At 52.4% G+C, this 16,005-nt stretch overlaps 1 protein-coding gene across 1 annotated transcript in view; it reads right to left on the reverse strand.

The window, feature by feature from the left end:
- Nucleotides 1-15,999, reverse strand: part of LOC101989837 (complement C3) — a 20,343-nt gene extending 4,344 nt beyond the window's left edge. Inside the window, exons 1-22 of the mRNA XM_005371144.2 lie at nucleotides 15,816-15,999; nucleotides 14,927-15,133; nucleotides 14,349-14,507; nucleotides 13,997-14,126; nucleotides 13,430-13,501; nucleotides 13,083-13,283; nucleotides 12,332-12,440; nucleotides 11,830-11,915; nucleotides 11,029-11,171; nucleotides 10,724-10,936; nucleotides 9,785-9,851; nucleotides 9,602-9,688; nucleotides 8,319-8,522; nucleotides 7,750-7,825; nucleotides 7,315-7,474; nucleotides 6,048-6,146; nucleotides 4,398-4,554; nucleotides 3,589-3,752; nucleotides 1,898-2,056; nucleotides 1,393-1,452; nucleotides 1,196-1,286; nucleotides 1,033-1,084 (exon numbers count right to left, since the gene is read on the reverse strand). Coding sequence (XP_005371201.2) covers nucleotides 1,033-1,084; nucleotides 1,196-1,286; nucleotides 1,393-1,452; nucleotides 1,898-2,056; nucleotides 3,589-3,752; nucleotides 4,398-4,554; nucleotides 6,048-6,146; nucleotides 7,315-7,474; nucleotides 7,750-7,825; nucleotides 8,319-8,522; nucleotides 9,602-9,688; nucleotides 9,785-9,851; nucleotides 10,724-10,936; nucleotides 11,029-11,171; nucleotides 11,830-11,915; nucleotides 12,332-12,440; nucleotides 13,083-13,283; nucleotides 13,430-13,501; nucleotides 13,997-14,126; nucleotides 14,349-14,507; nucleotides 14,927-15,133; nucleotides 15,816-15,974 — 2,855 coding nt within the window. The 5' untranslated portion in view covers nucleotides 15,975-15,999. The remainder of the gene's footprint in view (nucleotides 1-1,032; nucleotides 1,085-1,195; nucleotides 1,287-1,392; nucleotides 1,453-1,897; nucleotides 2,057-3,588; nucleotides 3,753-4,397; nucleotides 4,555-6,047; nucleotides 6,147-7,314; nucleotides 7,475-7,749; nucleotides 7,826-8,318; nucleotides 8,523-9,601; nucleotides 9,689-9,784; nucleotides 9,852-10,723; nucleotides 10,937-11,028; nucleotides 11,172-11,829; nucleotides 11,916-12,331; nucleotides 12,441-13,082; nucleotides 13,284-13,429; nucleotides 13,502-13,996; nucleotides 14,127-14,348; nucleotides 14,508-14,926; nucleotides 15,134-15,815) is intronic.
- Nucleotides 16,000-16,005: the final 6 nt, after the last annotated feature.

The following is a 16,005-nucleotide window of genomic DNA, read 5'->3' on the forward strand; positions in this document are numbered from 1 at the left end:
TGGCGTGGCAGTATGGAGGAACAGCGTGGCAGTGTGGAGGGACAGCATGACAGTGTGGAGGGTTCGAGTGACAGCATGAACGGATGGCGTGGCAGAGTGGAGGGCCAGTGTGGAGTGCTGGCGTGGCAGTGTGGAGGAACAGCGTGGCAGTGTGGAGGGCCAGTGTGGCAGTGTGGAAGGCCAGCATGGCAGCTTAATCAGTAAAGTGCTTGCTGTGCCAACATGAGGGCCTGAGTTTAATCCCCCATTATCGATGTTAAGAAGAGGAAGAGATCAACCATGGTAGCTAATGCCATTAATCACTTAGCCCATCTCCCTGGAACACACTTATAGTTCCAGCCCTGGGGGCACAGTGAGGAGGATCTTTGGGCTCACTGCCTGGCCAGCCTTGTGTACTTGGCAAATTCCAGGCCAGTGAGAGACCTGTCTCAAAGAACAAGGTGGAGGGCCAGTGAGATGGTTCAGTGGGTAAAGGTGTTAACCACTGCACTTAACAACCTGAGTTCAATCCCAGGAACATACATGGCGAAAAGAGAGATCCAACTCCTACAAATTGTCTTCCTACCTCCATGTGTAAGCTGTGGCATGAAAAATGCGTACACACAAACACACACTCATATACATATACACACATGTGCACGCATACACAGATGACACACATACACAATGCATGCGCGAGCGTGTGCACTCACATGATCACGGAGAGAGGAAACAGGCCAACAGAGATGGCCACAAATAAGAAAAGCGAAAATTGCCCAAGTAGTGAAGTCTGAATGTGATTCCAATGGCGCTAGGCAGGAGGGACGATGGAGGGAATGGTCTTGTGAGAGATGTGTGGTGTGCCCGGGGGATGGCAAGCTTGCCAGCGCAAATGAAGAAGTGAACAGAGGGGAAGGAGATGGACTGAGGATGCCACTCATGGCTACAGTGCTTGCGGCATGCCCAAAGCAGGGGCTCTGGCCTACCACGATGACGAAGTCTTTCTAGAGGGAGAGAGTAACCAGGATGAACCCCAGGGACCCAGATCCTCACCTGGTACAGATGCTAAGGGTCATGGTTCTTTTGGCATCTGCGGGCTTCTTGGCTACAAATAGAAGCAGAAGCATACGTGGTATCTTTGGGTCCTGGTTCAGGAGGAGGGCAGGGATGGGACAGGACTGGGGTCAGAAGGTGACAGGGGGGTCATTCCTCTTACCTGTGTCAGGGGCTGGTTCTATAGTGACCCTGAGGTCGAACTTCTTGCAGGCAGCTTTGCCTTTGGCTTTGGCATGATACACTGTCACTACCTGTGGGGATGAGCGCAGGATCCCATGAGAACACTGAACAGCTGAGGACAGGGAGAGGGGGCAGGAGAAAAAGATGGGCCCAGCAGGTGTGGGTCCCCTTCCTTACCGACAATGTGCCTTCACCTTTCCCTTTGGCTGTCAGAGAGAAGGCCTCGTTTTGCTTGGTCTGCACAGGGTTGGGGGCAGAAGAAGGGAAGTTACCAGCTAGCTTCAGGACCAGGAAGATGGCCCTGTGGGCAAGGTGCTTGTCTGATAAACGTGAGAACCTGGGTTTGATCCCAAGAATCCATGTCAAACAAACTGGTCATGGGCTTGAGATCCTAGCACTGGGGAGGCAGAGACAGGGGGATCTTTGGCCCTGCTGGCCACCTAGTCTAGTCTATTTGGTAAACTTTAGCCCAGTGAGAGACTTAGCTCAACAAGTAATATGGACAGCACCTAAGGAATGGTATGTAAGGTTGTCCTCCAGCCCCACCACACAAATGTACCCACACCTGGACACAGACATGCATATACGTGAGCGCATATGGCTCCCGCAAGGCATCTGACCTCTCCTGCAGCCCTGGATGGTACAGAAGGTGGATGTGAGGGAGGGAGGGGTAAAACCATACCTCTTCTGATCGTAAGAGGCTGCCAGTTTCCCAGAGCAGGCGGAACATGGTTGGGGCGCTGCGGCTGGGAAGGTGGAAGGACACATCCATGTTCAACTCCTTGTGGTCAGGGACGTCTGTTTGGTATTGGGCCAAGGCTTGGAATACCATGAAGGTGGCCTAGAGCCCATGCGAGAGAAAGATGGTTAGCTTTGCATTCTCATTGGTGGTTAGGAAGTGCTGGGGAGAGATGACCATGTAAGGGTCAGAATTATGGCATCAGCACCACAAACAGAACCTGCCAGAGACTGCAAAGATAAAGTTGAAAAAAGGTGGATGTCCCAGAGCTCCCTGTGAGAGAAAATTGGGCCAGGGATGGTTATCAGTCAGCCTGTGGCCTAGAACCCACCAGAGCGTGAAGGGACTAGCAGAGGTCACTAGAAACTCAGGTCAGGGATGGTTATCAGTCAGTCTGTGGGCTAGGAACCACACGACGGTGAAGGGAGTCTCAGAGGTCACTGGGCACTGAAGGACTGTCTAGAATCCTCCAAGGGAACAAGGTTTAGTTCAGATGCCGCCAATGCTGAAAACACGCCAGTATCTACCAGGACATATACATGCCTCCCTTTCCTTCCCTGCAACCTGGACTGAGCTGTAGCCGAGGGGTGCCGAAGAAACAGGCTTCCCTGCCACCTCACAGGTGGCAATTCAAGTGTAAGACTGAAGGTCTAGAACCTCAAAACTCATCAAAAGGGAGGACTCTTGGGCTTAGTGAGCCAGGAATTAGTCTAGAACCATCTCATGAGAAAGACAATAGACCCAGAGTGTGGGGGCACCAACCTCTGAAGTGATATGGAGGATGGAACACTGAAAAGTGACTGGGAGCCCAAAGAAAGATCAAGCCAGAGCCTGAGTTTGCCCTAAATTGCTAAAACCATCATCTGGAGAGTTCTAGAGAAAGATGCATTGGGCAGTGCTCTCGTGGAAGTGAGAACAGAAATAGAATACACCAACGACAAAAGGTGATCGTGACAGGCTGAGTGGAATTGGGATCTTGGTCTAGAACTCACTGATAGGAGAGTGTGACTTTTGAGAACCCAGAACAGAGAATGCGATCTAGAACCCAGGCACAAGAGAGAGACAGAGAGAGAGAGAGAGAGAGAGAGACAGACAGACAGACAGACAGACAGACAGACAGACATTGGGAGTCCCATGGAATGGAGGAAGGAAGCAATCTAGAACCCTCCATTGATAAGGTGACATTGGGAGTATAGTGAACCCATGAACATGATCTATAGCCCACACATGACAAAGGGAGACACTGGGAGCCTGGTCAAATTGAGACCATGTTCTAGAATCTTCCAGTGATGGGGAGGCATCAAAAGACTGATAGAACTAGGAACGTGACCTAGAACTTTCCAGTTAGGGTGCTGTTGGAGGGGAGCCTAGGAACATGATCTAGAACATTTTGATGAGAATGGGGAAGTATTGGGAGTCTAGTATGAAGAATATAATCCAAAACCCTCTTGTGAACAAGGGTGTCATTGGGAGCTTGGGGAACAAGGCATATGATGCAGTTTCTCCGTTACTCTGAAGTCTCCTGCACTGTTCAGATAAAGGAGCTACAAGCCTGGGTCTTGGTGTCTCCTCCGGGAAACCTGGGAAGCAAACGTTGGAACTGGAGCCCACTTGCCTGCGGGGAGCACACTTGCCTGTGTGGAGCCGTAGCCGCCCCCGTAGTATCTTTGCTCATTGAGCCAGCGGACCACAGGAGGCACAGAGTCGAAGTCTTTCAGCAGCAGCAGGGCCAGGAGGGCATAGGACGTGGCCTCCACATTGTAGAGCTGCTGGCCAGGCTCTTCCCAGCGGTTCCGATCTGCACAGGAAACACCCCGGCCTCTCATCCACCGTGTACCTGAGAGTGACTCGGGATCTGGCCTGCCCCATGTCCGGGTGGCCATGCTTATGTCCAACTCTCTTGTGCTCAGTGTGGACTGTCAGTCTGAGTGACCTGGGAGACAATCTCCTGATATGGAAGAACCTATCATGACCTCTCCCTGGGGCAGGTACCGGAATGGGTAAAATGGAGGAATGAACCCAGCACCTGTCTGGTTTCTGATTAGATCTCACTGCCTTGATTTCCCAGCTATGATGGATTCCACCCGTGAGCTGAAATGAAGCCTTCCTCCCTTGGGTTGCTTTCACTGGGCCACTTTATAACAGAAACACGAAAAGAACTCAAGAGCATCCCCAGTCCAGCAGCCCCCGCCTCTCCTTCAGTCGCCCTTCAGATGTGAATGCCCAGGGTATGGTTGAATGAAAGATGCCCCAGGACTCTTGTGTGATAAACATTGAAGAGTCAACAGATTTGAGAGGGGTCCAGTGCAGTCAGTGTGGGGCCGTCCACCCCACCCCTCAGCTAAGAACAATGTATCCTGGCTCACTGTGTGTCCAGGATCTTCCCCTTGAGGTGACCCTCACCCCAAACCACACACCCCTTCCCCTTGAGGCGATTCCTCACCTTTGGCTGTGTTCAGGAACTTGCTGAGGTAAGGCTCCTCCAGTTTCCCCATCAGGGCCAGGGCATACCCAGCGATGGCCACTGTGTATGGTCTCTGCAGGTTCAGGTAACTGGCTTCGATGTACTCCCCTGCCTTGTTGATGCTCCCGGGGAGGCTCTGTGAGACACAACAGTTGAGATCTTACCAACATGACTTCTGGGCCACCAGGATAGCATCTGCCCTGTGGGGCTCCCCTGTATTTGGTGGTGGGACTCCCCTGACTTTAAGAATCCTCTAGTTATTGGGGCCACTAGTGTGGTGCCCTCTGCTGAACCCTTTTATGCGCCTGGAGAAGTCTGTACACTAGGGGTGTGCAGTAGGGGGTGTGACTGTGGGTTCTTGGGTGGATGAGCCCTGCTTCATAACAATGGTGAATTATGGTCATGTAAATACTCCCCAGAGGTTGTCACTAAACAAAATGATGTCATAAAATGTCCCACATTGGCATATACTAGAAAGGAGATCCAGCATGTCAGCTGGAGCCTTTTTCCATCTTCATGGTCACCATGTCGCCTTAGGAGGGGTTTGCCATTTCCACATTCACTGAACTTGGATGGGTGGGTAGCTGTTCGTGCTGAGTTGAAACATTCCCTCAGACAGGGTGGCAGTGGTTCATAAAACTCAGAAAGACAGCAAGAGACTTAGAGGCTTAGTAGGCCCCAAAACTCGGGACTCTCGTGAGAGCTGAGAGATGGAGAAAGCCCCTCCTGGCTACAAAGGCAGAAAGCCACCACTGAGGGGGGGGTTCTCTAGAGTAGACCTGCCCACAGGCTGTGCAGGGAACTCTAGCTGTGCAGAAAGTCACTGTTGGGGACGGGGTCTCTAGCTGTGCAGTTTTTGTGACTCATTGTCCAAGGTGGTGTGGGCCTTTTGGCAATTCAGCTGCCCTTGTGTCCCCATGCTCCCATAGGTGACCCCAATAAACTTGATGCAATGTTCATCAAGCTGAACTTGGGGCAATCATTTTTTTGGTTTGGTACTGATCACTATCTAGGATTATAGACATTTCTTTGTGTCTCCCCAGGAATAGTCATATACTTTTTCAGAGGTTTTTGTGAAAACCTCTGAGATCACAGCGATACATACCAGGTGTCATGGTTTTTCGTCAGACCATTTTTCCGTAAGAAGAGAGGGCCAAACCTCCCAGCTCAAGGCAACAACCTCTCCCCTCATTAGCGTCAACTGTCAGCCTGATATAGCCCGGGGTATGAGAGGGGAACCCTAGTTGTTGAACTGCCTAGATCAGCGGGACCTTTGGTCGTCTGTGGGGATTCTCTTCACTGTTAGTAGATGTGGGAATGACGCTGTGGGCAGCACCATTCCTAGGCAGGTGGTCCTGAGCTGTCCAAGAAGGTCTAAGCCTGCCAGTGAAGCAGCCAGCAGCACCATTACTTTGGCTGTGAGTGAGCTGAGGTCATTGGTCTGAGGTAATGGAACTGCAAACATGCCTGCCCTTGAGTCCCTGCCTTGACTTTCCCCCCGGGTATGAGCTATAACCTGAAAGAAATCCTTCTCTTCCTCGGTTGCTTTTGGTCTTAGTGTTCGATCACGGCAGTAGAGAAGAAGCGAGAACACCCCTCCCCAGTTTGGGTGGCTGACAGGACACTCACGTTGATCTGCCCCTCACAGATTTCTCGGGCTTCCTGCAGTGCTATGAGGACGAAGGCTGTGAGAGACACATCGGCCTCCTTGGTGTTCCGGAATCCACCCTGTGATGAGGAGCAGAAGAGAGGAGAGTCTTTATGCGTCTTTACCTGGATGTCAAATACCTGAAGACGACTTGTGGTGTCTGGGCTCAGCAATGCCGCCCCGCTAGTGTGAATCAATTGAATTGTTTGTTCATTTTGTGTCACTGTGTTCCCCCTGGACTGCTGTCCCTGGTATGGTAGGGTGTAACGGTTGAGGAAAAGCACACATGGCTAGCCTTCACAGGGCTTCTTGCCCAACAGGATGGGCATGAGCTGGTCAGCTACTCCACAGACAGACAAATGCTCCATGATCTACGGTGGAGATCCCCCGACAGATCTACAGAAAATGTGGACTATCAGGAGTCAAAACACTTAGTAGGACCTGGGGAGATGGCTCAAGCTTCAAGCCTGGGCTTGATGTCCCAGAACTCACATTTTAAAACATTAAATATCTGGGCGTGGTGGCATGTACTTGTGACCTCGGTATTGGACAGGCAGAGATGGCCGGATCTCTGGGGCTCAGGGACCAGCCAGCTTAGCCTACTTGGTGAGCCATGGGACGGTGAGATACTGTCTCAGAAAAGAAAAAGAGGGCTGGAGAGATGGCTCAGAGGTTAAGAGCATTGCCTGCTCTTCCAAAGGTCTTGGGTTCAATTCCCAGCAACCACATGGTGGCTCACAACCATCTGTAATGGGGTCTTCTGAGGCATACACACTGACAGAATATTGTATACATAATAAATAAATAAATATTTAAAAAAAAGAAAGGGCTGGAGAGATGGCTCAGAGGTTAAGGGCATTGCCTGCTCTTACAAAGGTCCTGAGTTCAATTCCTGACAACCACATGGTGGCTCACAACAATCTGTAATGGGGTCTGGTGCCCTTTTCTGGCCTGCAGGCATACAGACTGACAGAATATTGTATTCAAAATAAATAAATATTTAAAAAGAAAAAGAAAATGGGGAGTGCCCCTGGAGAACTCTCTGGTCTCTACCAAGCACGATACCACTCATGTCCCTCCTGTGGCTGGTTCTCTCAGCCGCTGGATTCTTGCAATACTTTAGTGTTTTACAAATTTATTCACTGGGCTCCCACCTCCACCAAGTGAACAGGCAGATGGAGCAGTGTTCTCTCCTCTCCCTCCTGGGACCCTCTACCCATCTCTGTCTGGAATCCCCATGCCTCTTACAATCATTTCTTGGTGAATCACGGGTCCGTCCTCCTGAAAGACTCCATCTGGCTTCTGTTTCTCCAGAATCAGCCATTTAACAGCCCCACACAGGACCTGAGAGTCGATGGCAATGAGGTTGGCAGCCAGAGAGAACACCTTGACCACATAGGCTGTGAGCCTGGAGGTGGGGAACACCACATATGAACCAATCGACTTTGAGAGTCAGAGAATGACATCTTCACCCACCAATGAACAGAGAGTGGCTGTGCCCCAGTCACTGCATTTGGGTGGCTCAAAGAGCATGAAGCCAGTTGCTTAAAGGAGTCTAAGGCTCATTCGGTTCTGCACCCTTGGCTGTAGACAGATAAGGGCCAAACCACTCTTGGTAGGGATTCAGGCCTTGCTCAGGTGGCAATCGAGGCAGAGAAGGTCAAACTGAGCATCTGTACTTACCAGGTGCTGGGTGCCCGGTCCTTGAAGGCAGCATAGGCAAAACTGGGCTGTTTGAAGACCAGTTGCTGAGTGTACCCTGTGGAGAGTAGACAGGGTCACTAAAGGAAGGGGTGGGTTGAGCCTGGCCTGACTAAGGTGGGCGGTGGGTGCCCCAAGGGCAGGTGAGGTGGGATGAGGGTTCAAAGAGGGTAGGATCAGGATCCTGGGAAGGGAGTGGGTTTTAAAGGAATGCTTGAAGAGGGAAAGCTGAGCCAGGGATGGGGGTGGGCCTCCCTGAGGAGAGTGAGCCCAAAGAGAGAGAGAGAGAGAGGGCTATGAGGGGTGGGACAGGCGTGAGGAGAGGGAAGTACGCTCAAGTAGGGCGTGGATTCTGGAAAGATGATTCAGTCTGGGTCCAGGGACCAGACATGAGAGAAATCATCTCTGAAGGACATGTGGGGGGTGCGGGGGTGGGGAGAGAGAGGGTTTGGAGCGGAGGCGGGGCCTCTGGGCAGAGGGGCGGAGCTCCTGGGGACCAGAGGGAACTTTGGAAGAGAAGCTGGTTTGCTGTTTTCCAGCACAGGCCCCACCTTTCTTGATGAGCTCCAGAGACTCCTGCCTCTTCTCCAGGCCGAACTTCTCCCACTGTTCTGTCTGGTCTAGGTAGTGCACGGCAATGACTGTGGGTGTCATGCCAATCATGTTCTGTTCCCCGCAGCCCGAGGGGGTCACGATCAGGTGTTTCAGCCGCTCAGCGTCCACGGCGTCCTCGACCATCTGAGCCACTGGGGTCCCTGGAGCAGAGTGTGGAGGAAAAGGCCTGTCAGGCCTGTCGCTGACCAGAGGAAGCCTAGGACTTGGGGACTGCAGGAGGATTTAAATCCTGTGTGGATTTAGGAGGAGGTTGTGCCTCGTCTTGGACATTTAATTTCACCTTTAGTCAAGATAATGGCAGCAGGCAGACAGCTCTGGCTTAGAGTTCCTTGCTAGTGTCTGTTGGAGAGCTCCATAGAGCATCTCATTTAATCCCCAAATTACTTTGGAGTTGGGCACTGTCTCTTATGGTGGCTTGTTGGAGGGGCGTGACACCCCCTTCTCGTTCTTCCTGGATCCAGGTAAGAGGAGCAGAACCTCTGTGCTTGGAGGGCGTGGCTTCTCATTTAATTATCTTTCCCAGCATGTGCTATTTGCAGAAGTAACTTCTGCAGGAGGCTCTGGGTGCAGACACAAGCCACACAGTTGCCAATAAAGTGGGGGTTGGAAATGCTATGGCCCAACCATCCCAGCAAAAGGCAGAGAGTATCTGTGGTGTCTGAATGAGAATGGCCCCCAGCGCCCCCTACTTCTGAATGTAGGTGCTCAGTTAGTAGAACTGTCTGGGAAGGATTAGGAGGTGTGGCCTTGCTGGAGGAGGTGTGTCACTGGGGTGGACTTGGAGCGTTCAAAAGCCCACAGCAGGCCCAGCCTGGCTCCTTCTCCCTCTGCCCGTGGATCAGGATGTAGCTCTTGGTTACTGCTCCAGTGCCATGCCTGTCCTTTCCCCGCCATGATGATTGTGGACTGATTGTAAGCAAGCCCCAGGTAACTGCTTCCTTTATAAGAGTTACCTTGATCATGGTATTTCCAGGCAGTGAGTGATAGACCAGTGACTAAGACAGTATCGTTGCCCTCATTTTTCACAGGGGAAACTGAGGCATGGGGAGGCATTATGTTAAGAAATGAGTCCCAGATCAATCAACTTGAAATAGTAGAGTTGAGATTTGAACCCCTATCCTGGTGCAGGGTCTTCCTCCTTCCCTCATGAGATGGCGCTCCATTAGCTTCTGCCCTGACCCCTGCCTGGGCCCTCATGCCAGGGAAGTGGCCATCTTACCTTGCAGGAGAATTCTGGTCTCAGAGTCCGTGTCCGGCACTTGGTCACTGAGGTCTGCAGCGGGCACATCCTCCCTCTGCACGCCCTCTGCAGGGTGAGAGTGAGAGAGGTGGATTGCACCAGCCCCCCCTGCCCTTTTCCTGGTGCCCCACACCACTCTGCCTGCTCTTCCTGCCTCCTCACCTTTGCCAAGCTTCTCTGGATTCAGTGTACGGGTGATCACAGTCTTGTTGACTCGTATGCCTTCTGGCTGTGAAGGAGGATGGATAAAATGACAAGAGACACATTGTAACGAATTAGGTCGGTATAAGTGACCAGGCTAGCTCAAGAGTAACAGGAATACTTTAATGGTTAAAGAGGGGGAAAAACTTACACTACATGTATGTTTGTGCATGTGTGAGTGTTTATGTGTGTGTGAGTGTATGTGTGAGTGTGTGCAAGCATTTTTGTGCAGGTGAACTTGGGTGTGCACGTGTTTGGGGTGTACATGTATGTATAAGTGTGTATGCATGTATGCAAGTGTGTTCGAGTGTGCATGCCTGTGTAAGTGCATGTGTGCATTTGTGTATGTGTAGTGTGTACGCATGTGTGTACACATATGTATGTATTGTGTGCATGCATGTGTGAGCATGTGCAAATTGTGTGCATGCATGTGCGTGTGTGCATGTGAAAATGTCAAGGCTATATGTCTTCTTCTGACCGTGCCTTTTGAGGCAGTCTCTCGGTAATCAGTGATCCTTTTCCTCTGTCTTCCCTTTTGGCTCTGGGGATCTGAACTCAGGTCCTTCTGCTTGGACAGCAAGCACTTGGCCAGGGGAGCCATCTGCCTAGGACTTTACCCTTTTTCAAAATTTGAGACAGGGTTTCATTGAGTTACCCCTGCTGTCCTCAAATCCATGATTCTCCTGCCCCACCTCCCCAGTGCTAGGATGACAGTCCATATCCCATTGAGCACAGAGCCCAGAGATTTGTATGAACTAGTTCAGGGCTCTACACACCGACACCCAGCCAGTTCTAAGTTCTGTATCACCTGCGCCTTGCTATGATCCTTGGTGTCTCAGAGCCATGCCAACAGCAGGGAGATCTGAAGGCTAGGGGCAGCAGATGCCTCCAAGGACTCACCACGACCTTCAGGGTCTTCTTGACACCATCACTGATGAACTGGCCGAAAACAGCAGCCTTGACCTCCACCTCCTGGAGGCCTATCTTCAAGGGGACAATGACGTAAGGCACTGCCACGGAGGACTTGGGAGGGATTTCAACCATCTGGTAGTAGCGTTTCTTGGCGGTGACCAGGCTGCAGAAGGCTGGGTTGTACAACAGTTCTACCCTCACCTACAGGGGAGGAAGGGGCCAGGGCAGGTGAGGGGGGACGAGGGCAGGTGAGGGCAGGTTCACGGGTCCTGTTCAACCTGACTGGCTCCCACCTTAAGCTTTTCGTTTTCACGGTAGTTGAAGAGCACAGCTCTGATCTCCACCTGCTCGTTGCGCACCACGGAGTAGGGCAGCCTCAGGTCGATGAAGAAATCCTGCATCACTGTGATCTCATAGGGGTCCGCCACACAGATCCCTGTGGACAGAGAGAGAGCAGTGTGAAGAAGGGTCCAGGTGGGAGGGCTGTGCAGGGTGGGGCAGCCAGGACCTGCTTCAAGTTCCCTAGCCGGCCATGGCTGATCCCATTCGCAGACAGGTAGACTAAAACATGCACATGGTCATCACGGCCAGCTGTGTCCAACCTGTGTGTTCACATGTGCACATGCATGTGGAGGCAGGAGATTGACACTGGGTGTCATCTTCAATTGCTCCTCCACCTTATTGAAGTTTATGTATCTACACATGTGTCTGTGTGCATATCAGTGCAGTACCCAAGGAGGCCAGAAGAGATTCCCCTGGAGCTGCAGTCAGTCATGAGCTGTCTAACTAAAATGGGGGCTGGGAACAAAAAACTCTGGCCCTCTGCAAGATTAGTAAATGCTTTTAGACGCTGAGCTCCTCAGGCCCTCTATCTCATTTTTTGACCCAGTTTTTCTACTGACCCTGGAGCTCACTGATTGGCTTGGCGGCCTGGCAAGGAAGAACCAGGGTTCCTCCTGTTCCTGGCTCCCCAGCATTGGGATTACAACTGGCAGCAGGAACCCTGCTTTCTCTGCAGGTTCTGCAGATGGAGCTTGGGAGATGTTTTCAGGGAGCAGTTCACCGCTGAGCCCCCTCCCTAGCCCCTCCCTTACCTTTCTTATCTGACAAGCTCACTGCCAGAATCTCCCAGGTGGTGATGGAGTCTTTGAGAAAGATGTTCATGACCTTCGTGGAGATTCTGAGAGGGCAGAAATTTAAAATCGAGTGGTGAGATCTAGCAGGATGGAGACGGGTGTGGAGGTGGGAGACCCCCTGGGGACAGGTTAGAGAGGAGCTCTGGGTTGCAGGCCATGGACCTCCATGGTGACTCCAGAGGAGACAGGAAGTTAGCAGATGCAAGCAAGCAAATCCTATGCAGATTAGCTTCTCTGGGAAGATGCTTTCTGCCCTCTGGCAGAGATGAGGACTAGGGATGTCCTAGCCTCACCTGCCTTTAAAAAAATATATCTACTCTGTGTGTGAGAGAGAGAGTGTGGCATCCTTCTGCCCTGACCTTCAGGAGGAGGTCAAGGACAACCCGTGGGAATTGGTTCTCCCCTTCCACAACATCAGTCTTGGGAGGCAGCACCTTTATCCATGAACATCAAGCCATACCCATTCTTTTCTGGTTCCTTCAACTCCTCTATGGTCCACAACCAGCTCTCTGGAAACTGGCTTCGGGAGACGATATCTTCTTCAGGCATTATGTCTTCATCCATGTCACCTGAGGATGGGTAGATGTAGCTGTGGTCTGGGAAAAGATCCACTCTGGGGTGGCTCCCTAGCATGCATTTCTGAGCTGTGTAAATGCATTCGCCCTGGGGTGAGAGTTTTCTGCCAGTCCCAGACACATTGGGGATTTGTGGGGATTCCTCTCTCCATCCAGGAAATAAAAACTAAACATCATGTTCTACAGATGTGTTGGAATCAAGACGAGCATGATCCAAGCTGGTTGGAACTCATTAGGTAGCCCAGGCTGGCCTGGGATCTGCAGCAATCCTCTTGATTCAGCCTCCTGAGTGCTGGAATGAGAGGCATGTTCCACCACATCTAGATTCAATGGGGAAGGGTTGTAGAACTTACCTTGGTTTGTGGGATGAGGGCATAGGCAGTGTGAGGAATGCCCTGAGCTCCCTCTCCCTTTCCCCTTCCCTGAGCCAGCTCTCTCTCACTCCCTTAGCCTCTTCCTTGTATGTAGCCCAGCTGGCCTCCATCCTCCTCCTTCTGTCTTCCCAGGGTTCAGGGCTGGGGTCACAGTCTTTGGGCTACTCTCCCAGCAGAAAGGTGCAGCCACTGCATCACTGAGCAGCCCTGTCCTCTCCCTTCAGCCTCCATCCCCAATGTCACCCCGTGAGTGGCCACTCACTCCTGGCCAGGCCCAGCACTTGGTCTCGCTGGTGCTTCTGACGAAGCGCGGTGATGTAGTTGCAGCAGTCTATAAAAGCCTTCACACAGCTCTCCCCCTTGCTGATGAAGCGTGCCCGGCGCTGGCAGGAAAACCTCATCGGGATATCGCGCATGCCATCCTCACAACACTTCCGCAGACCCTTGTCCGTGTACTGACCCGCTGTGGGAGGCCCGGACCTGGTGTCAGCCTTAGTCATCAGGAGAGCATAGGACCAGCTCCAGATAGAATTTCCCATGGCAGGACCTTCCCCACCTCCCTTGGGATTCTAACAAAATGAGGATGGGCATCAGCAGAGGACTCCTAACCTTTGTCCATCCTCTTCTCCGTCAGCTGTACTGAGCGACGGCGGCGGGCAGCTGGCTTGATGCACTCTGAATCTGAGGGAGAGCCGAGAGTGAGATGGGGGAGACAGGGGTTTATTGCACCTTTTTTTTGCAGTAGAAGAGACTTGGGCTCAGGGAGCAGCAATGGAGGCTGGTGAAATGGCTCAGTTGGTATTGGGGCTTGCAGTTAATACTGATGACCTGTTAGATTGCCAGGACCCAAGTGGTGGAAGCTGAGAACTGACTGGTGCATGTTGTCTTCTAACCTCCACATGCATGCTGTGGTGTGAGCACACACAGACACATGTGCACACATATGCACATTTATGCACATCTGCATGCACACCCATGCACATGTCCATTCACAGAAGCATGCACACACATACACACACCACTTCAATTAAATGCAATTGAAAATGAATTTGAAACAAAACAGCAGGTGGAGGAGGGGCAGAGACTCAGGTTCCTGCTCTCAGGGTCCTGCTCTTGGTGGGCATCTGGGGGTGAAGGCATGTCCTCCCTCCTGTCACCCCTGTTCCCTCTTCTCACTCGTTCTCTGCTCAGTCTGTAGGCCTTCATTTGTTTTGAAGGCCAGTCCTGCATCTGTGAAGACCCCCGCATAGTCCTTTCCACTGCCTGGGGTGCAGCCGATGTCTGCCTTCTCTACCACGTCCCAGATCTGCAAGTGGCATGAGACGGGTTGGGTGGCGGAGGTGGGAGGGGGAGAGGCCAGGTTGGCAGACCTTCTTGCAACTCACCATGATGTTCGACCTGGCCATCCTCATCCCTCATATGCTCATATGCAGCCCCCAGCAAACTCCCAGCTCAGCCTCGGGCACACCCTACACCCTCGTTTCCCCAGTCTCTCCTCCAGGCCAGACTCTGGGACGCAGGTGCTCACCTTTTTCTGTGTGAGTTTGTTCTTCTTGTTCAGCACAAACACGCCCTTGTCCACGGCCACCAGGCCCACTCGGGCCCCTTGGTTTCCCTCGATCCTGAGTGTTGTTTGCTGCCCAGGTGCCGGCTGTCGGTTATCTCTCGGGTCTCCCTTCACCACCAGCTATAGGGAGGGTGGAGAAGCAAGATGGATGAGTCAACCCTGGAAGGACCACAGAGAGAGAGGGGAAGGGAGGGGAGACAGACTAAAGGGAAAGAGAAAATGGGGGGAGAGAGTGGGAGGAAGAGAGAATGGGGTAGGAGTGGAGGGAAGAGATAAGTGAAAGTGAGCGAGGCCAGAGAGGGTTGGGAAGAGAAGAGAGAAGAGAGAAAGAAGGGATGCAAAGGGCAGAAGTGATGGAGGTGCAAAGCAGGCAGAACACTGGGAGTTCCAGGCCCAACCTAGTCCACATAATGAATTTCAGTACAGTCAGTGTATATAGTGAGACAATGTCTTTAAGAAAAAGAAAGAAAAGAGGGGAAGAGAGATGAAAGAGAGAAGATGGACAGAGAGAGAGAAGATGAAGAGAGAGAGAGACTCACCGTGCCTATACAGGAATCCTTTACATCCACCCACACAGAGTCTGCCACCACCTCCCTCTGGCCATTGGCTCCAATCAGGGTGTAGTAAGCCACCAGGCGGAAGGAAGGAATGAAATCTGGGGTGATAGGCAGGGCCAAGACCACCAGGTCCTGGCCAGGCTCCCGAACCTGGCGGCCTGCCTTCAGTAGCTTCCCTTTGTTCATAATCTGAAAGGATGATGGGCTGGCATGACAACCAGGATGGGGCTAGGTGGAATGGATAGGGGACCCCGGGCTGTGCAGGGATCCCTAGGATGGGCAGGGGAGACCCCGGGGGCTTGGCAGGGATTCCTAGAATGGGCAGTGGAGATCACAGGGCTGAGCAGGGATCCCTAGAATGGGCAGAGGAGATCCTAGGGGTGAGCAGGGATCCCTAGATGGGCAGGGGAGACCCGGGGTTGGGTAGGGATACTTAGGATTGTTAGGGGAGACCCTGAGGTTGGGCAAGGATCCCTAGGAATGTTAGGGGGACCCCGGAGCTGGGAAGAGATCCCTAGAATGGGCAGGGATATCTAGGATGGGCAGGGGAGACCCTGGGGCTGTGCCTGGATCCCTACAATATGCAGGGGAGACCCCAGGGCTGGGTAGGGATGCCTAGGATGGGAAGGGAAACCCTGGAGCTAGAAAGGGATCCCTAGGATAGGCAGGGGAGACCCAGGGCTGGGCAGGCATCCCTAGGATTGACAGGGGAGATCCCAGGACTGGGCGGGGATCCCTAGGATAGGCAGGGGAGACCATATGGCTAGATGGGGATCACTAAGATGGGCAGTGGAGACCCTGGGGCCAGGCAGAGATCTTTAGGATACTGGAGAGTCGTGTAGGGGAGCTGAGGCTTCTGGTGACCACGGACCAGGTAGGTGTAGTAGCGGATCTTGGCTTCTTGGCCGGGGTCTGTGCGAAGGTGGAAGCTGACTTTGAGGTTGTCCCCTGGTTTGAGCTCTTCACGAGACACTGCCAGATGCAGGTAGTTGTTGGAGTTGTGCATAGTGCCATAGGGCTGTGCCGTCATGGTGTTGGTTGCTTGTCGTGTATCCAGGATA

The sequence above is a fragment of the Microtus ochrogaster genome, unplaced genomic scaffold (genome assembly GCF_000317375.1).
Source record: "Microtus ochrogaster isolate Prairie Vole_2 unplaced genomic scaffold, MicOch1.0 UNK98, whole genome shotgun sequence".
NCBI lineage: Eukaryota > Metazoa > Chordata > Mammalia > Rodentia > Cricetidae > Microtus > Microtus ochrogaster.